Raw genomic sequence first — 21,739 nt, forward strand, 5'->3', positions numbered from 1 at the left:
AAAACACAAAAATTTTACTTTTTCACAGCAGATTTCTGGTACCATGTTTTTTGCTGGTTCTACTGGTGCCCTCCATATTTTCAGACAAGTACAGGGATGTAATGGCAAGCACACTTAAAATTGTCCATGATAGTCTTAAAAATCCACTCCACTGAGGGGAGATTCAAAGCTTTCTCCACCTGTGCCTCTCACTTAACTGCAGTTGCCATTTTCCAGGGAACATTGCTCTTTATGTATTTCCGACCTGCTTCTGCTTACTCTATGGATCAAGACAAGATGGCCTCACTTTTTTACACCCTAGTAATTCCCATGCTCAACCCTCTGATTTACAGCCTTAGGAACAAGGATGTAAAAGAGGCCCTGCAAAAACTGAAAAATAAAACATTCCTTTAAATAAAGATACACATTAAATGCAAAAAAAAAAAAAAAAAATTGTCCATGATAAAGTCCCTGAACACCAAACAAAGGACTAGTGAGCTTTTTAAAATTATGTATTATTAGGCACTTTCAATAGAAATAAGGAATCTGCCATCTACCTTATATTTAGTGGATATATTTTCTACTCTACCATCTTTCTGTTAAAGGTCTTCTTTTTTTGAGGAAAAAAATAACAAAATAAAATGCTTTGCAATAATTTAAAACTCCCCTTCTTACTATTTCACAAATTAAAATGTCATCCAATTCATCAAATTTAATTAAAATAAGTTATTTCTTATATTAACAAATAATAGTTATGGGTTTGATTTTTTTATTTTTGGGGGGGAGAAATGGTGATAATCAAGGTTTTGTGGGGTTTGGGGAGTTGGTCTGAATAGGAACAAAGAAGCAAATTTCACAAACTTAGAAGCTGTCTGTGCCCCACAGATGTTTTCTTGTCATCCCCAGCTTGCCAAAGTAAACAGGGGATGATTGATTAGGATTAAAAGATTTTTTTGGTCAGTTATAAAAATAAGCATATTAGAAATGCTGATTGTGCATTTTCAAATCAAGTAAATTTAGCTGTTTTCCTCCCAAGCATAAGTGTTCCCAGAAACGCCAGTGAAAGTATCTGTGATAGTCTTTTGTGGGCAAATTAGTGACCAGTGCTACACAATTCCAACAAGTAGAAAAGTTAGCATTTACATGTGTTAGAACTCAATTGTTTAACCTTTGAAAACAGGATGCTTTCTACCCATGTGAATCGCTCCAACCCACTGTGCTATTATTCTTGCTCATCACTAGTCACTGTATATGATTGTGGTTATAGAGAAACGCTACTAAGAAATACATGACCTTTCTAAAGAAACATAAAATGTTTTGGTACAAACTTTACCCTTAAGTAACCCATGGTTTGTTTTTACTCGTATTGTACTTGGGTGGAATGTTTTTCTCACATAGATTTAAAGAGATTTCATTTTTCAGCATACTGAGTTCCCATCTGTGCTTGAAGAATTTTGGAAGAGGCCATGGACAGCCCTAAAATGTGAATGCAGACCAACACACACACACACACACACACACACACACACACACACACACACACACACACAAACACATAAACTAACTCATTCGAAGTGTTAGATGATACAAATGTTGAACACTTTTTGAAACAAATTGTTTTTCTAGTCTACCCACAAAGGATAGATGGGCTAGCTATATTATACTTACAATTTTAAAGCCAGGATCAACATTGAGTTTAACTCACTAAATATGTGTTGTTACAGGGAAATCCCACAGAAGTTAGATAAGTAAGCAGAATAAATTAACTAGACTTTAATGAATCAAATTCACTATTCTAGATCTTATCCATAATAATAGAGAACTATTCAGTGGTAAGTTGTGAACAGAAAAGTCATCAGTTTTAGCTCCTACCAAGAATGTCCCAATATGCTATTGTATTTTATGACTAGAAAGAACATCCTTTCTTGCTTCAAGATAGCTTTTATAGGGGATAGCACCCACAGACTTAGAAGTCAAGACATACATGAGTTTGAGTCTAGTTCCATCATCCTCAACCTGTGTGAATTGGGAAACTTGTAGTATGATGCTGCTTGTGGGAATGTATGGTCTGCAGAGTGAGATGCAGCTATGTTCAATTCACAGCATATTAGTCATGTGTACTGGCTAGTTTTATGTTAACTTGACACACGATAGTATAATCAGAGAGGTAGGAGCCTCAGTGGAGAAAATGCCTCCATAAGACCATGCTGTAAGCAAGCCTGTAGGGCATTTTTTTTAATTAATGATTGAGGTGAAAGAGGCCAGCCCATTGTGGATCATACCATCTCTGGGCTGGTAGTCCAGGGTCCTATAAGAAAGCAGGCTGAGCAAGCCATGGGGAACAAGCCAGTAAGCAGCACCCCTCCATGGCCTCTGCATCAGCTCCTGCCTCCAGATTCCTCCCAATGTTTGAGTTCCTGTCCTACTTCCTTTGATAATCAACAGTGATATGGATGTGTAAGATGAATAAACACTTTTCTTCCAAGTTGCTTTGGTCATGGTGTTTCATCATAGCAAAAGTAACCCTAAGATGTCATATGAACTATGAAAACTTATTTGATCTCACTGGCAAGAGAATCCTTTCCACATAAGGAAGCTTTCATTGAAGTGCTGATAACATGTGCTATAATGTTATGGTGACTACTAAAATAATACACAAAATGCAGTGGTGGTGGCACACACCTTTCATCTCAGCACTCAGGAGGCAGAACCTGGCGGATCTCTGTGAGTTCGAGGCCAGCCTGGTCTACAGAGTGAGTTCCAGGACAGGCACCAAAACTACACAGAGAAACCCTGCCCGGGGGGGGGGGGGGGGGGGGAGGGGAAGAACTATAGAGGGAAACTGAAGAGTCTGCATTAGAGGACTCAGCTTACACTGAAATTCAAATACTGATTTAGACATTAAAAGAAATATTAAAACAATAAAAATTATTTTTAAGAATGAAAGGAAGATATGGAAAAAATATAAGGAATACAAACATTATATGTGTGTGTTTTATTTGCTGGTTTTTATTTTTCAAAAACACATACAAAGTCAAAGGTTTTATGGCATTTGCTTTCATATATATCATAATCTTTATTGTAGAGAGTAGAAGTTTAACACCCAAATAGCAAATAATGTAGTGATATAAAAGTTGGTGGTACTTTCATCCACATGAGTGTAATGAGATCCTAACCCAATGGTGGTACTTTTTATCTACATAAGTATAATGAGACCCTAAACTTTTATTAGGCTGTCCACTTAGAAAATTCCAAACATCTGGCTTCCCTGTGTTTCTGTGAGGTAGATTCTGAGTGTATGCATACACTTGGTGGCATGCCTGTCAGAGCAGGAGAGTATGATTGGCAGGAACCAGGAAAGAGGTCAGAGTCATACAGGCCTATAATGGATTCTTCTTAGGTTCATTTTCTAGTATAAATGCTGATGGATGCTAGTAATCAAAAATATGTAGGTTACATATATTTAGACACTACTAGTGATAGTCGGTTACAAGGTATCATTATAAAGGAGGAAAAAAACAAAGATAAGTTAAATAACTACTTACTTTTTAATAATTCTTCAATATTCATTAATTACTATCCTCCCAATGTTATTGTCTGATAGAAATAAATTCCAAAATGTCCAATTATAATAACTATCAATAGAATTAATACTAAACCCTTCATGATAGTGAGATGATGGTTTATATAGTCAAGTGTTATATTTTTATCTTGCTACATACCATAGAGGAAAAACAACAGCTTTGTGTAGCATAGCATTAAAAAGGCTACTTTGGATTTGCTGTACACATAATACAAGGTTAAAGTTTCTTAATTTGAAATGGTGAAAGTATAACATTATGAATACTGAATGTCCAGTAGACATTATCTGCTTATTTTAAGCCTTAGAAATAGAAATCCTAGACATTTTATCATTTGTGTTCAGTATATGAAAACAACTTAATTGGATTAGTTAACTTTCCTATTACTGTGAGAAAACACTATGACCAAGGTAACTTATTGAAGAGTTTATTTGGGCTTACAGATCCAAAGCATTAGAGTCCCTGATAGCCGAGCGGAGGCAGCAGGCGGTGGGCATGGCATCTGGGGCAGAAGCTGAGGGCTCATATCTTGAATGGCAAGCATGAAGCAGAGAGGGCAACCTTCAGTGGCTTGAGTTGCTAAACTCTCACAGACTTACTTCTCCCAGTTACTTACTTCTTTCAGCAAGAGCACACATCCTAAACCTCCCAGACTACACTACAAACTGAAGACCAAATCTTCTAGCCTATGACTTTGGGGGCACATCTCACTCTAACTGCCACACTATGCCCCCAATGTTGAGAACACTCTGTTCAACTTAATTTCTCTTGAAGTAGATTCATTCCCCACTGTCTTAGCTAAGGTTTCTATTGCTGTGAAAAGACACAATGACCATGGCAACTCTTACAAAGGAAAACATTTAATTGGGTAGCATACAGTTTCAGAGGTTTAGTCCATTATCATCATGGCGGGACATGGTGGCATACAGGCAGACATGGTGCTGCAGAAGGAGCTGAGAGTTCTACATCTTGATCTAAAAGCAACAGGAAGTGAACTGAGACACCGGGTGTGGCTTGAGCATATGTGAAACCTCAAAAGCCCAGCCCCATAGTGACACTTCCTCCAAGAAGGCCATAACCACTCCAACAAAGCCACACCTCCTATGCTTTCCTCTATGAGCTTATGGGGGCCAATCACAATCAAACCACCACATTCCACTCCCTGGTCACCATAAACTTGTAACGATATCATAATGCAAAATGCATTTAGTCCAACTTCAAAAGTCCCCATAGTTTATCATATTCTCAACAATGTTTAAAAATACAAAGTTCAAAGTCTCTTTTGAGATTCATGCAATCTCTTGTCTATAATACCCTATAAAATAAAAATAAAAAAAAACAGATCACGTACTTCCAACATATAATAAGGATATACATTACCATGCCAAAATGTAGGAACAGAGCACAGTGAGGAAATACTGGACCAATGCAAGATGGGCAAATTCCAAACTCTGCATCTTCATGTCTGGTGTCAAAACACTCTTCAGATCTCCAATTCTTTTCAGCTTTGTTGACTGTAGCACACTTCTTTCTCTTGGGCTGGTTCCACCCTGGTTAGCATCTTTCCTTGGCAGGTAACCCATGGCTCTGGCATCTCCAACATCTTGGAGTCTCCAAGGCGATCCAGGCTTCAACTTCATAGCTTCATGAAATGGCCTCTCTAGGCCTCCATTCAGGGATACCCCTGACACATACCTGGCCTCAGCAGCTTTCCTTAGTCATGAAGGCAATTTCCATAGCCCCTGTCTTCTATCCTTAACTACAGAACCACGTAGCCAAACCTGCCAAGTTCTGCTGCTCTCTAAGGCTGGAACATGGCCCTCTTGTTCAATTATATCTTTTCCAACTTTCTGTTTTCAGTGGTTTTCTTCACCACCTAAATTTGGCTTTCTTGAAATTGGATCTGTAGACCAGAGTGGCCTCAAACTCAGAGATCCACCAACCTCTGCCTTCCAAGTGCTGGGATTAAAGGTGTGCACTACCACACCATGCCCAACTTTAAGCTTTTCTTAAATTCCTTTTCACAGGTTGGAAAGTTAGCTGGGTGAGATCTTGCCCTGAGGTCACCACCCCTTTTATTCTATTTCTTAATCTATTTATCTCCCTGAATACAGGACTTAGAACCATTCCACTTCCTGGTGCTCCTTTTCTCCTCAGTTTGTACATTTTGTATTTTTCCCTGTTCACCTTGCTCCTTTTCATTATAAATCTGTATAAGAGTGACCAGTAATAACCACATAACAAAATCAATACTAGGTTATTTTGAGATTTCCTCTTCCAATAGAATCCGAATCTCTTCACTTTAGCCTCAGGCAGACTCTTTGGACAAGGGCAAAAGACAGCCACTTCCTTCACCAAAATATCACAAGGACAATCTCTAGGTAAGAGATTAAAATTCTTCTCCTCTGAAACCTCTTGAACCAGGTCCCTGCAGTTCAAATGTTCCATGCTCCTACTAGCATGGCCCATTAAGCAGTGCTTAAAGCATTCCACTGCTTTCCTAACCCAAAGTACCAAAGTCCAAATTCCTCCAAACTCAAACATGGTCAGGCCTATCACAGCAATACCCCAGTCCCTAGAACCGACTTTTCTCTTAGTTAGGGTTTCTGTTGCTATGAAGAGACACCTTGACCATGGAAACTCTCATAAAGGAAAACATTTCATTGATGGCTTACAGTTCAGAGGTTCAGTCCATTCTCATCATGGTGTGACATGACAGCAAGCAGGCGGACATGGTGCTGGAGAAGGAGCTTAGAGTGGAGAAGGAGCTACATCTTGATCCTGTAGGCATCAAGAAGTGGTCTGAGATACTGGACAAGGCTTGAGCATATATGAGATCTCAAAACCCACCCCCACAGTGGCACACTTCCTCCAAAAAGGCCACACCTACTCCAGTAAAGCCACACCTAATAGTGCCGCTCTCTATGAGCTTATGGGGGCCAATTGTATTCAAACCACCACACTCACCAGATAAATTGTTTTGTTATTTAAGAGTTTATGTTACCTGTAAAAGTAAGAAAATTCCTTCTTCTAAGTCATAAATCCAAGTTCAGTACGCTGTCCCTACATGCCAGTATGGGGACAGTAGTCACCATTATACTTGAATAGGTAGCAGAAATCACATTTCTACATACGTTAGAGTGCTCTAGCTTTTCTGTGTTCTCGTTATCACTCTTAATAGTTGCCACTTCACTCCTGAACTGATATTATTATACAAACTTCAAATAAATAAGCTCATATTTCAAAATAAGTACAAATTTGGCATTTTTAACTGATGGATATTTTAAATATTAAAGGTGTTTTTGAAGGGCTGGGTATGTAGCTCAGGGATAGAGCACTTGTGTAACATTAACTGCCAAACAGTCTTATTAATAAAAAACCCAAGCCAGATATTGGCGTGAAAGCTGAAAGATCAGAGGGATAGAACAAGCCACAGCCAACCTCACCTTACCAGCTCCTCAGCCCAAGAGAGCTACTTCCTGTATGCTCATGCCTTAAATCCCTTTCTGTGCCCTGTCATCTTCCTCTCTACCCAGCTATATCACTTCCTCTTTCCACATGGTTCTATCACTTCCTGTCTGTCTGTATAGACCTCCAGACCTCTATGGTTAACTAATGCTGGGATTAAAGGCCTGTGCCATCACTCCTGGCTCTGTTCCCAATGTGGCCTTGAACTCAACAGAGATCCAGTTGAATCTCTGCCTCCTGAATGCTAGGATTAAAGGTGTGTGCTACCACTGCCTGACTTCTATGTTTAACATAGTGGCTGGCTTTTTCCTCCATTTCCAGGCAAGCTTTATTTGTTAGAGCACAAATAAAATATCACCACACACTTGCCTAGTATACACAGGCTCAGGATTCCATCTATGCCATTGTGGGATCACGTATGTATGTGTACTACTACTATTTCCATTTTATTCATTTTAGAAGAAGAAATACAGTAGATTATAAATGGAAAACAATGATATGCATGCTTAATAGTAATTTGCTCATTTAAACTGATTCTTTCTGTGTGTACTTAAATATATCAGATATCTGAATTCTCAGTTTTACACTTCATCACTGTGTGTGATGCAGAGTTTGAGGGAATTTATTCTCTGAGAGCAGAAGGCTTTGTATTAGAAGACAAACATTCATTTGGTCAAAAGCATAAACCAATTTAATGTTTTAGCTAAAACATTTTCACATATTAATCAGAAATACCAGAGATATAAATATAAAATGCTTAACCAATGAAGAGACATGGTATCAGTGCTGTGACTTAGGACAGCTATCAGTGAATAGACAGTCCTCAAATACGACTTTTCCAGTGTTCAGTACCTAATATAACAAAAGAACTATCAAATAACTATAGGTGCACCAAAGCCTTTGCCAAGTTAATATAGACTTGCTGCAGTTGTATACCAAGTTTCAAAAGAATTTTAGAGATTTTAACAATACAAATGAAAAGCTTTCAGTTGTCAATTTACAGATTCTTTCACTTAGGAATAAATATAAATGAAATAAGGTTACAATGATATATTTTTTATGAGACTGGCCCTCATGTTTCCCTATTGGCCAGGAAACTGAAATATAGCCAACGATGACACTTAGTTCCTAACCTTTCTGCCTTTACCTCCCCAGTGCTGAATTTAGAGGTGTGGCCTCCATGCCTAGTTCATGTGGTGCTGTGGAACGAACCCAAGATTCCCTACAAGTTAGACAAGCACTCTCTAATTGAGCTACATCCCCAAACTAGGTTACAATAATATTTATATACTCCAGGAAGTATGCAATATCACATATCTTAGCCCCTATAAGATTTTAGACAAATATTAATGATTATAGCTAATAGAGTGCTAATGTTTGACCTCTGTGTTAATTTAAGTGACTTGGGAGTATGTCTTAGGGTTTCTATTGCTGTGAAGAGACATTATGACCATTGCTACTCTTATAAAGGAAAAACATTTAATTGTGGTGGTTCACTTATAGTTCAAAGGTTTAGTCCATTATTATCATAGTACAACATGGTAGTATGCAGGCAGGCAGACATGGTGCTGGAGAAGTAGCCAGGTGTCCTACGTCTTGACTTGCAGACAAAAGGAAGTGGGCTCAGACACTGTGTGGTATCTTGAGCATATATAAAATCTTAAAGCCTGCCTGCACAGAGACACACTTCCTCCAACAAAGCCATACCTACTCTACAGGGCCTCACCTCCTAATAGTGCCACTCCCTTTGGGGACCATTTTCTTTCAAACCACCACAGGGTACAAAATGAAAAGAGGAAAATTTTCTAGATAAAAGAAAGTACTTAGCCGGGCGGTGGTGGCGCACGCCTTTAATCCCAGCACTCAGCAGGCAGAGGCAGGCGGATCTCTGTGAGTTCGAGGCCAGCCTGGACTACCAAGTGAGTCCCAGGAAAGGCGCAAAGCTACACAGAGAAACCCTGTCTTGAAAAACCAAAAAAAAAAAAAAAAAAGAAAAAGAAAGTACTGAAAAGAGCCACAACTTGTGAATGTTTTGCACAGATTAGAACCAAGGAGGAGCTGGCTCAAAAAGAGAATAGAAAATACAGACAGAAAAGCATCATTGTGGACACATGGGACATTTTAAAAAAATTTTGTAGAGATATTTACTCTTCAGTATCTTTGAAACAAGTAAAAATATTGTTGAAAGTAATATTGGGTACAAAACTGTGAATTCCATGTTGATACTCACGGAGCATTGTTGTTCCTCTGCCTGCTCCAGAAGCTTCAGCTTGAGTAAAGCAGCGTGTCCTCTTGGAAACGCTCGGATACGTCTCCATGATCTAGAGAAAACAACTTGTTCTCGTGATCGCTCAGTGACAGTTCTGCCTATAAAGTTCATGCTCGTTTCCTCAAAACTCTGAATCTATTAACAATTCACATTTTCAGCCTGTAACTTCTTGATATTTGTGCATGTCTATGTCTGTCACTATTGAACATCTTGGAACTGCAAAGGGATAAGCATAAAAGAAACTATAGAGATTTTATCTGTGCCCCTTCTCTTCTACCCACTCCTAAAAATTACATGGTGGCTTAAGGATCCATTTAGATGGCATATGAAATTATTTTGAGATTAAAAATTGTAAAGCATAAATGAAAGAGCAGTTAGTTTGAGGAGTTTGGGGGGGGGGCATGGAACATGATTGTATGTCCACTGAAATAAAATGTCATGAAAGTTTTTTTTTTTTTACTATTTTAATATAAACTGCAAAATGTCAGTTTATATTCAGCCTTGTTAAAGGAGCAAAGGAGATATAACTGATGCCTTATTTATGGAAAATAGGAGATTTTTTTTAAATCTTATAGTGCATCATTTCTAAGCTAAAATAAATAATTTGAGAAAATACAAAGCCAGTAACAGCATTGGTAAAGGTTACCATATTGTGACTCCAGGAAGCCAGAAGATTTTTCATAACAATGACATAAGGAGTTCTCTTAAAACATAAAAGTGGGGGCTGGGGAGATGTTTCAGTAGATAAAGCACTTGCCACACAGGATGAGGACTGAAGTTCAGATCCCCAGAATCCATGTAAAAACTGGGCAGATATACTAACCACGTGTAATTCTAACACTCAGGATGCAGAAACGGGAACCTGTGAGCACACTGGCTAGTGAGACTGGCTGTAGTTGATAAGCTCTGGGTTCAGCAGATATCTTGCCTCAGTCAGTAACGTGGAGAACAGTAGTGGACATCAACTTCAAATCTCCTCAGATAGGCTTATGCAGGTACACATCCATGTGAATAAAAGAAACACTCCTTCTATGTTAGTAACTAAGGAAAACTGAAGTCAGGGTGGGCCAGTGTTTTGTAAATACCTTGAAAACAGAGCATGAACTGAAGTAGTAGTAATACATGTTAGAACCACTCCCAAATTTTCAGAAACCTCAGCATAATTTGAAGATTAGAGTGCAAAATAGTCTATAACTGGCTAGGTTTGTGTAAAACAGCTTCCATTGAAAGCAGCCTAGTTAAAGAGAATATAATGCTATAAATATCAAGTAGTTCTTTCTTCCCCCATCTCCTCAAAATATGAAAGGGTGTTCTTCCCTTCAGGTTGTTCAGTGTAGACACGGTCTACATATGTGAAGAAGAGTATATAAGAGGGACAAATAATTCAAAGATCTCATTTGCATCAGAGTCAGCAAGGCTGAGCCCCGATAGATGAGGACTATAAAAATGCCACAGAGAGAACAAAATGACAGGGCAAGAATCTCATTGTGACTGGACAACATCCAGTCATGCTTAGCACCGAGCAAACTGAGCAGCTTGGCTTGAGTGTTCGCAAGCTGGGAAGCATCCGAAGCCTGTGACCTGTCTGTAAAAATCCTCGCTCACTGTCTAGGATTCCTATGCTGTTCGTTTAACACATGCTTAGCAAATGTCACTCTGACAGGCATTGCACTGTGCACTTGGGGTGTAGGGAAAAGGAGATACCTTAGTTTGTGTACAGGATAGTGATACAAGACTGGGAGCTGGGAAAGGAGCACAAAGACAATACAGATGTAAAGCTGCACATCAGCCTAGTGCAGGTTGGAGGCAAATGACGTGACTCGGGGTTGGGATGAAAGGTAGAGACAGCCGTGCTGTGGTAGTGGTGGTGACAAAAATTGGTGACACTGGCAGAGTGCTAGTTAGGGGCATTGCTTGACATGCTGAGGAACATGGCTATTACTCCGTATGTGATCTGAAAGCGGTAAGAAGGAAAAGTATAGGATATTACGTGCATTTTAGAAAACTGATTCCAGCTGTGGTATGGAAGATGAGGTGGGCACCTTCAAAATGCTGTGCACTAAGAAATGGGAAGAGAGATGTCCTGGAGTACATTCAAGAATATGGTAAAAGAGATTTTATTGAATTGGGCTTTTCACCAAAATGAACTACATGACAAATCCTGAGTGATACGCAGTGCCTTAGATCCTTTCATGCCCTAATGCCATTTTCTGTCCTTGCTCAGACTCCTCGCAGGACACACCGTGTTCCTCACAAGCAGTCCTTAAACATGGGTCGCTGCGCTCCTGAAGGCCAATGTGTCTTTTTTTGAGTCTCTATCATACTGTAACTATTCATTGTAGTTATTCTGCATCTGAAGACATTAAAGGATGATAACGGGGCTACCACCACCCTCAGAGTGTTGCGCACTTTTCTGTGTAGAGGGTGTGATATTTTATTCTGTTCATTGTGTTCTCTGCTAGTAAGTTAAGCCTGCTGTAGCCGGTGTGCTGTAGTGCAGAGTCCTGTTGTAGTATTTTTTAGAATTTTCATAAGATATCAGTACTTAAGAGTTTGTACTGTCTTCTTTTTACAAATTCTGTGTTTCAAAATGTTAGCTGTTGGGGGCCCAATACACATATAAACATACAGAGACTGTGACAGTTTGCATAAAGCCCACACAAGTTCAAGCCAGATGAAATCTCAATAAGGAGAAGGGGAAGTGGACACCAAGTCCCACCTCGAGCCAACAAGAGATTTGCAATTTTAGCTGCCAGGAATGGGAAAATCTGTTTTCTTCAGTGAGGTGACACCAGATTTAATACCAAGCATACTCAGTACATGGCCTCATGCTCAGGAGGAGTTGGTCAACACAAAATGAACTTCATGGGGTTTTGTGCTTGCTTTGTTATGTTTTTATTTTGTGTGTAGGTAGTCAGGAGAGGATCTAGAAAGACTTGGGGGAGGAAAAAATATGATCAAAATATACTGTATGAAATTCTCAAAAAAAATAAAAATATTAAAAATGAAAAAAACAATTGTTATTACATTGAAAACCATCCCATCCTAACATATTTGTAGTATAAGAAATGAAGCTGTGGGACCAGAGATGGCTCAGAGCTTGCTGCTATTGCAGAGGACTCAGGTCAGTTCCCATCACCTTCATGGTGGCTCGCAACCTTCTATAACTCCATTTCCAGGGGATCCAGTGTCTTCTTCTCACCTACAGTGGCACAAGGCATGCTCATGGCAAACATATATACATGTAGGCCAAACATTTTCTTACACAAAAATTAGTCTTTTTGGAAAACTGAAGCTGTGTGCAGTTAATTATACAGTTAATATGCAATTTAAAATCGAGTATCTTCATTTTAATCTATCAATATCACACATAAAGAAATTTAAAGGAAAAAAGTATGAAATTGTTTTGATTTCTTCTATTTAGACATTTTGGTGAGATGTATAGAGTTGAATTATATAATTCATCGCATTGTGTAGTTGTCAGCAGATACGTGAGTCTCTCACTCCAGTGAAGACAGAGAATGGTCTAATCAGCCCAGAAACTTCCTTCTTTGTACTTTCTGATAGACGTGCACTCCTCCACAGCATCTCTTGTCCGTATTTCCTCATTTTTCAACATCCAAAGGCTTTACAGGCTGGGGCTCTTATTTCCTGCGTTGTTTGTTTCGATAATCAGACTTTTTCAATTGTAATGAGATGAAGTGAACTCAGGTGAACTGAGGACCTGAGTTGAAATTGTGAATAACGGCAAGAATGTTAACTGAAAATAACAGCCAACCTTTAATTGTTTACTGAAATAGCATTAGAAAGAAGAGGAGCTGGAGAGGCCACCTCACCCTTGACCAAGCAAGTGTCAGATGGGTCAGCACAGTCACGGGGCTCATTTGCTGTCAGAAGCCATTACTCAGCCAAAGTCCCCTCTAATGCTAGGGACTTGAAGGAGAGAGGGGTTCATGGAAAGGGCTAGAAGTGGGAAAACAGTCAGAGTGGAACGCGGTCTCCCATTCTACATAGGTGACCTCTGCTCAGTAAAAAGACCCCGAGTAAAGGGGCCTGCGCTGAGAATGCAGACATGTATGTGGCCAGATACAGAAAATGGTTAATTGATAACGTGTTTAATTTATCTTAATAGCTTTATTGGCTTTTAGTTTACCTTTTGAATTATATACTGGTCATTTCTCTGTAGACTGTAGTCTCCAGCTTGCTGCACTTTACACAGAGTTGATACAGGACAACCTGGTGGAAAATGTAAGATTTTGTAAAAGTGGTCATTTCACTCACCTTCTGTAACTTGCAGTGTTGTTGATAGGTATTTCACAAGTACACTTGGGGCAGCCCACAGTGTATTTGATGTAGGGTTCACAGCTGCCCTTTGACCATGCTGGAGAAGCCACGGCGCGTCTCGGTGTTTCCACGGTCGCTGCTCTTCAGTGCTGCCTGTCTGTGGCCATCTGCAGTCCGACTGCCGCCCCTCCCTATAGTGCCTGTCTGGCCGTCTGCAGTCCGACTGCCGCCCCTCCCTATAGTGCCTGTCTGTGGCCGTCTGCAGTCCGACTGCCGCCCCTCCCTATAGTGCCTGTCTGGCCGTCTGCAGTCCGACTGCCGCCCCTCCCTATAGTGCCTGTCTGGCCGTCTGCAGTCTGACTGCCGCCCCTCCCTATAGTGCCTGTCTGGCCGTCTGCAGTCCGACTGCCGCCCCTCCCTATAGTGCCTGTCTGGCCGTCTGCAGTCCGACTGCCGTCCCTCCCTATAGTGCCTGTCTGTGGCCGTCTGCAGTCCGACTGCCGCCCCTCCCTATAGTGCCTGCATTTGCCTTCAAGTCCCTGCAGCTCCTTCAGTTCATGTCCTGTGCGGTGTTCTAAGTTGGTTCTTTATTTTGTTTTACATCCATCCATTTGCCTTGAGTATTTTCCTTCTAAGCCCTTGACATATTTATAATTACATCAGTACCCTTATCTGTCAAGTCCAATATCTAGATAATTTTTATTCTCTTTCTTTAGTAGAAAGAAAATACCATGAGAAACAAATATTACATTTTCTGCTCTAGGTATCATTGTTGATTATATAGTTGGTATTGATAGACATAAATTATGGTCTGACTTTTATCATTTTCCTTTAAAAAGCTCTGACTTTATTCCAGAGCATTAAATACCTGGTGGATCTTCTTTCTGTCTCTATTTGGTTTTATTCTTTATTAATGTGTGCCTGGTTTAAAGTTTTTAAAACTTAGTCTAAGAATGTAACTTTGTAGATCTAACTAAGGCTCACTCCAAATCTGGAGCAAACTCCCCAGTTTCTGAGCCATTAATTCTCCTTGTAAGGACTAGTAATCCACCTTGGTCACTGTACAAACACACTAAATAAGCAGTGGGGGGACCTTTTCCTGTTTGCATAAAGAAATAGTGTTTAGACTTAACCCAAACTTATACATCATTAGTGTTTCTTTCTTCGAAAACCGTGGTGCAAATAGAAAATCTTAGCAATGTAGGGATTCTCTACTTCTAGCTACTTTAATTTTTAAAGTTTATATACTTTATAAACTTTTCTAACATAAAACCCCTACTCTGTGAAGTAGATTTTTTAAATCATTATGAAATTTGAGAAGGCAGAGATCTTGAAAGCACACAAAAGCAATAAATCACATGCAAATTTTCTCAAATTCAAATCTCACCTACTTCTTAAGAGATGACAGTAGAGTCCTTCATAACTTGGAAGAGGATGCAACCCTGAAGTGCTGTGGCTAGTAAAGCCATCGTCAGAGACAGAATAGATGCAAAGGTGTGCTGCTGTCTGTGTACCCCATAGAGGCTCCCGGAAAGTGAGGTCTATCAAAGAGAAGTAAATCAAGAAAATGAATGTCTTATCCCTGTTCCAAAAGAGAGGGAGGGGGAGAGAGAGAGAGAGAATTAGAGAGCCAAAAAAGATCATAGTAAAGAGTGTGATGGAAGCAGGGATGCAATAGAGCTAAGACACAATTCATTACCATCAGACAAAGAAGTGAGAGCTTAAAGCGAGAGAGCTTTTTAACCTGACTTTGCTCATGTATGAAAAAGATAAATCAATAAAAAAGAAAACATGAAATGTGCTTTTTATCACATTAAAAATATTTCAGTTTTTCTGGGATATATGATACTGATGGGTGAGGATGAAGAAACCTGAGAGTTAGAAAAATTATTTCACTCAGTCACAAAAAACCTTTTGGGTTTTGATTCAAACCTGAGAAACCCTAACAAGGGTTGGTGCTTAATTTAAAAATGTAAGGTTTAAAAAAAATACCAGGGCTATAGACAAAATATTGAGCTATAAAAATGATTGCGCCTCATACAGTTTATAAGATACATTTGCATTTTATTTTAGTTGTGGGAAAACGTTCTGGGGAGATTTAAAGATGGACAAGTTAGGTGAATGGAGAATGGAACTTCTGCTAGTACTGGCAGTCAAACTGGGCGGGACCTCTGCAGACTTCCAGGGTTCACTGTACACCTTATGCAGAGCTAGGAGCATTCTTTGACATCACATACAGATCGGCATTTTCCTTGGCCAGTGACAGGTGGAGCTCTGCCACCGATATGGATCACTGACTCCATTTGAAGTTTGTGCTGGATGACAGATGTGTCAAGCTGATTTGAAGACTAGAGAAAAAAAAAAATCTATGGACTGAAATTCTTTTTCTTTGCAGACTACATAGAATTAAATAAAATTTATATAACTTGTCATTTCTTCTCTTAGCTAATAAGTGTTTAATCTCAATTATTTTAGTTTAATTAAATTAAAATTAAATAAATTAAAAATACATTTCACTGTATTAACATCATATTCAAATAAATTCACTTATGTTTCAAATCTTGTTTAATTCTTTCTTTATAGAATTTTATGATAGGAATACCATGTGGAGTGATGAAATCTAAAATCTGACCTCTTTGTGTAGCCTTGGAAGTAACCATCTGTGAAGTTGGCAAAAATTGCTAAGAGCAGATAAAATAATGCTTAATTGAGTAGCTGGTCTTTCCAGAACTGCTATTTATATTCCACATCTAAATGAATCAGGATGCCCATAATCCTTTATTAGCTCAGACATCCTAAATAGGATGAGCAACACACTTAATAGTCATTTTACTTCCTAGTGTCTTAGCTCATTCTCCCAACAGAAATGGTTAGAGTGGGAGTAGCCTGACTTCAGGATCACTGTGAAAATTAAATGGACCAAGAACATACAATATAAAGCCATGTCAGATAGTAGGGACCCAATAAGTGCTATTTTTCCTTCTCCAGAGAGTCTCTACTTCATAATGACAAACAATTGTAAATTCATAAGGCATGCACTGTTAGCTTTCTGTCTCTATAACAAAGTAGATTTGATTTGGCTCACAGATTCGGATCTTTCGGTCTGTGGTTACTTGATTCTGCTGTCTGGGCCTGTGCTGAGGTTGCACATCAATGACAGGAAACACATAGCAGAGGAAATAGCAAAAGAGAAGAAGAAGGACAGGGATTAAATACCCTTCCAGCCCCGCCAGCCCCCCTTCTCCCAGCTAGCCCCCGTCAGAAGTGTGCTTTATCAAGAAGGTGTTTCTCTGTGTAGTCAGGTTGGTGACCCACACACTGTTCACCCAGTCTCTTTCATGCCTGTTTCCTCTTCTCCCTAGAGAAACAGAAAACTTACCCGTTTGGATTTTAAACACATATTTTTATCCATTGCCTATCTGAACTGACACGATTGAACTTCTGCGGACAAAGTGAGAATAGTCTATTTCCTGGTCTTAGGAATGAAGAAGGGGCAAAAGTAGCCAGTGCTGGACTCCACCTCAGTCATAGAATTTCTGCTGCTTTGCTTGCTCCGCCTTCCTCATCTAGAAAGAGTTACTTCTTCGTCAACAGTCCAGTCCCAACCAGTGGTTTAGAGCAGTAATGACTGCATATGCACTGTCTCTGCAGCAAAGCTGAGAGAGGAAAGGGAATCTGTGAAAACCTTCTGTTTAAAAATCATTTTCATTAAGTGCATGTGACCTCTATGTAAGATCGCATTTAACTCAGGAAATTATAAATGATGGGGAGATGCCTGCATTGAGGTTTCGATCAAGTGTTCTCTGAAATTGTTTTATTTACTAAAGAACTTTGAAACTTTTAGTAAGTTTTACTACGAGCTGTAGTGAATCAACATGAGTCTTTTGTTTACCTATTCCTACATCCAAGCCTCTATTTTAATTTGCAAAGGAGAAACATTTATCCGAGTAAATGTATAAGATTGTTAAATGAAACATTTTATAGTATTTAGATGATATACTGAAATACACAAAAATGTTCATGCATACATAAATAATGTCAAATAAAACCCATACATAATGACATGTATATATATTTAAATACAGATATGCATATAATAATAAACAAATATCTCCCACCCTTCCAGTCATTAATATGCTCATTAATTTTTATTGGATTCTTTCCTACTTAGTTTTCATCTTATTTCATATACATATACAAATGTGAATTTTTTTTATTTTAACAATGCAGTCCAAATTCTACAGATTTTCCATTTTCTTATTTTTCTGCCCAGAAATTGACATTGAACGCTGCGTACGCGAGTCAGTCAGTCTGTTTTGTTGGACTCCTAAAAGCGCTACATACAGACAGCATGCTCAACCCCCAAAACCAGCTTCTGAGAGCAGCGGAGTCCGGAGCTCAGCACCTTACTTCTCCATTGACTGTACAGATCCTCCAAAGACAGACCTGGTACGTGCTCCAGATAGCAGTTACAAATCCTGGAAGATGGGTTGTTGATATGTCCTAGTATCATTGCTGTTCAGATAGTGTCACTTACGTTCTTTTAAAGTATCTATTTCCTGATACGTGATTGTGTTCACATGGTTATTTCAGAAGACCTCTGTCTCCTTTGATGTTACAATGAGGACGATTGTTTGGACATATTCCTCTGATGACTAGCTTTATTTTATTTTCTACGTAAGCATAGCAGCTAGTAATACACCAACTTCTTATATGAGATTGCAGAAGCAAAGGAAAAAACTTTTAAAAAGCAGTGTTAAAAGTTGTTGCTATAATAGGAACTTATTTATTCATGACAAAGGAAATGTTTGGAAAACTATCCTATTATATTTTTCAATATTGGCATCCTTATTCCTGTTATTTACAACTCATGTGTTCCAAAGATTTTTTTTTTTCTGAGACAGGGTTTCTCTGTGTAGTTTTGGTGCCTGTCCTAGACCTCACTCTGTAGACCAGGCTGACCTTGAATTCACAGAGATCCGCCTGGCTCTGCTGCCTGAGTGCTGGGATTAAAGGCGTGCACCACCACTGCCTGGCCAAAGATCCCAATTTTATATTATCTTAATTATTTTTATGAAATTGAATTTCAGTTAATATGCATACATTCATTGTTTTAGTGACAACCAGGTAATTTTAATAGGATAGACTTTAATGTGTAAAAAGGAATGTTCTCACCTTTCCAATTGCAACCAAATTGTATTTATTAAACAGTAGACAGGAACCTGGGTGATAAAGAGGTGACAGCTCCATAGATCTACATGAGAAAGGTTATAAGTTGCTGAAGAGGTGACAGCCCCGTGGGTATGTATGAGAAAGGGTATGAGAAGTTACTAAAGGATCTCGAGAGATAATAAGAATCTATACTAGGAAATAAATATTTTCACTAGTCTTCCAAAAGTGGAGCAGGCCTCCCAAGGGGAGGATTGGCATTTACTGGGATAAAAGGTAATATTTAATGTGTTATTTTAAAATTATTTTTAAATTTTATTTATATGTATGAATGTCTTGCCTGCATGTATGTATGTGTACCACATGTGTGCCTTATACCCTCAGAAGTCAAAAGAGTATGTCTGATCCCATAGAACTGGAATTATGGATGACTGTGAGCCACCATGTGGATGCTGGGCATTGAACCCCAGTCATCTGGAAGAACAAGTGCTCAGAACTGCTGAGCCATTCCTACAGCCCCTACATCAAATATTTTTCATCTGAAATGTCTTCTTTCCCATGTTTCTGAAGGTTCAGATTTAAATGTTAATAGAAAGGAAAGTAAATAGAAAAAATACGTGTGCTGCATATTCATTAAAATTAGGACACTCACAATTTAGATTCATATAATGCCATACTGTTGTGATAGTCTTTTCCCTTTCTTTTTCATTTTTGTTGTTGTGGTTGAGATAAGGCGTTCCTATGTGTCCCCAGCTGGCCTGGAACTCACAGAGATCCTCCTGCCTCTACCTCCCAGGCGCTGGGTTTAAAGTCCTACAGCTCCATGCCTAGCTTATGTTAGAGTCTTTAACATCCTTTTATAGTAGAAAAAACATTTTTTTAACTGTTTCATAGGGTTGACTTCCATTTCGACCCTGCTTGTTTTTTACATTGAATAATCCACAGGCTCCATTACCTATTTATAAGTGCTAACACGTGTGTTAGGTACCTTATTTTCATGACAGAGTACGAAGACACTCAGGAATGAAAATGTGTTTTGGCTTGCAGTTCCAAAGGTGTCGGTCTGTTCTGTCAGGAGCTGTGCAGTGGAATAGAGCAATTCATACAATGAGCCAGAAAGCAGGGAGAGGGATATGGAAAGAGGTCAGGCAAGACCCAGCCCAGAGACACCGCCCGAGGGCCTTACTTCCTCCACCTTGACCCTGCCTGCCACTCTCAGGACCTCTCAACAATGGCAGCGTGTTAGAACCCACCAGTGCTTTAATACATTCCTTAATTCAGGAAGCTCTTGATGTCCTCACATCTGGAAATGTCACAAGCAGGCCAAGCAGTGTGCTTCACCCTCTCCTGTGCTTTTCTTAGTCCAGACACATTGGCAAGATTATCACATCGTAACACCTAGGTGTAGCAAAGTCATTTTACAAATGATATACAAAGTATCCACTCAGTGCATGATATATAGCAAGAATCTAAACTAGTTAACAATTATTTTTGCATGCTTGGTAATTAAGGAATAAAAAGTTCAGCACTGTAAACTATATAGAACTTAATGACAATAATCTTCTGAACCTAAATAATTTGTATGATGGGGTGATGTTCTGGAATTCCATCTCCTTCACTAGGTCAGCAGCAGCACTGTCACTCTACATTCAGAACGCAGCCACAGTAAGGCAGGGAAGAGCCAGAGGCTGCCTTTCAAGAGAAGGAATCTTTCTGGCAGTTTTATCCTAGTAATTTCAGTTTAAAATTTCACTTTGACCTTTACTTCTTAGTTTTAATACCGTTTTGATTTTCAAGCCACTAAAGAATTGCCAAAAGAATTATTTCATCTCCTGCCAAGATCTCTCCCATCCAGTTTTATCCTTAAAATAGCAAAGGAAAAAAAAAGCCTGCTTGAGAATTTGGTTCATAGTTCACTAATTGAAGAAAACAGTGAGTAAAGGTATGAACTTTTGATGAATAGGATGAAAAAACAAATAAAACAGATTTTTATTTTGGGGTGGGGAGGTGTGAATGCAGAAATCAGAGATTAACTCAGAGATCAACGTTGTATGTTGCTCCATCTTATTTTTGAGACAAAATCTTTTGGTGGGGCCTGGAGTTCACCAGGTTTAAGTCAGGCTGGCTGGCCAGATGTCCTCCTATGTCCACATCCCCAGTGCAGGGGTCACAGGTGCGGGGCCTGGGCCTAGCTCCTGAGGTACAAGTGATGGATCCATCCTTCGGTTTGTGGAGCCAATGGCACTCTCCCAGCCACAAGGTTGAAATGAATTTTTCTTTTAACTGAATGTGCTTTTTAGGAAAAGATGGTGGTTAACTTAGATATTTTTGTATCTCTTTGACAAATTTTAGCAGCATATGAATTTGTTTATGAATAGTATAACTTTATTATGTACAATCTGTGAAAAAGCAAGAATTATTGTTCTTTTTCACAATAACCCAATTAACACATATAGTAGCCCAAGATATTAAAAACTAAGTTTATTTTATTCACATAATGGTAACTATTTGCATATAGTATTGTCATGAGTAAAATAGAACATTCACTGAATGGTCTTCAACTTTGTGAGGAATGCTTTATGTGTTAACTAAATGTTTAGAGTCTTTAAAACATTTTTATACTGTATGATGGAATAGCTTCTAAAAGTCAAATATAAACACTAGTGTATAAAATTTAACTTCAATAAACTATATAATTTGAACAATTAAAAATAGTCTCATAGGGCTTTATAGTTTGCAGGTACTCAAGTATATTTTCTTCCTCTAAACTAATCTCTAAAGTGTTTTTACCCCCCATTTGAGAGTTGAAACAAGCTAATTAATGCAGTACAACTTACAAACGGCTATTTTATCAGTAGTGAAAAATGTTTGTACCCTTGATAATTCAAGTGTATATGTAATAATCCCCCTCACATAGTACTCTAAAGTCATGGCTTCTTAAGAGTTCACTATTTTTTTTTCAGTTTCACTGGGTGTACATTGACGTGTA

The 21,739-nt window shown here is 38.9% G+C and overlaps 1 protein-coding gene across 4 annotated transcripts in view; it reads left to right on the plus strand.

Moving 5' to 3' along the window:
- The window catches only part of Tbck (TBC1 domain containing kinase), a 166,016-nt gene that overhangs the window by 87,142 nt on the left and 57,135 nt on the right, over positions 1–21,739 (plus strand). For all 4 annotated transcript variants that reach the window (XM_042279946.2, XM_042279947.2, XM_076575001.1 and 1 more), the window contains exon 23: positions 17,855–18,030. In XM_042279946.2, coding sequence (XP_042135880.1) covers positions 17,855–18,030 — 176 coding nt within the window. The remainder of the gene's footprint in view (positions 1–17,854; positions 18,031–21,739) is intronic.

This window comes from Peromyscus maniculatus, chromosome 6 (genome assembly GCF_049852395.1).
Source record: "Peromyscus maniculatus bairdii isolate BWxNUB_F1_BW_parent chromosome 6, HU_Pman_BW_mat_3.1, whole genome shotgun sequence".
Taxonomy (NCBI): domain Eukaryota; kingdom Metazoa; phylum Chordata; class Mammalia; order Rodentia; family Cricetidae; genus Peromyscus; species Peromyscus maniculatus.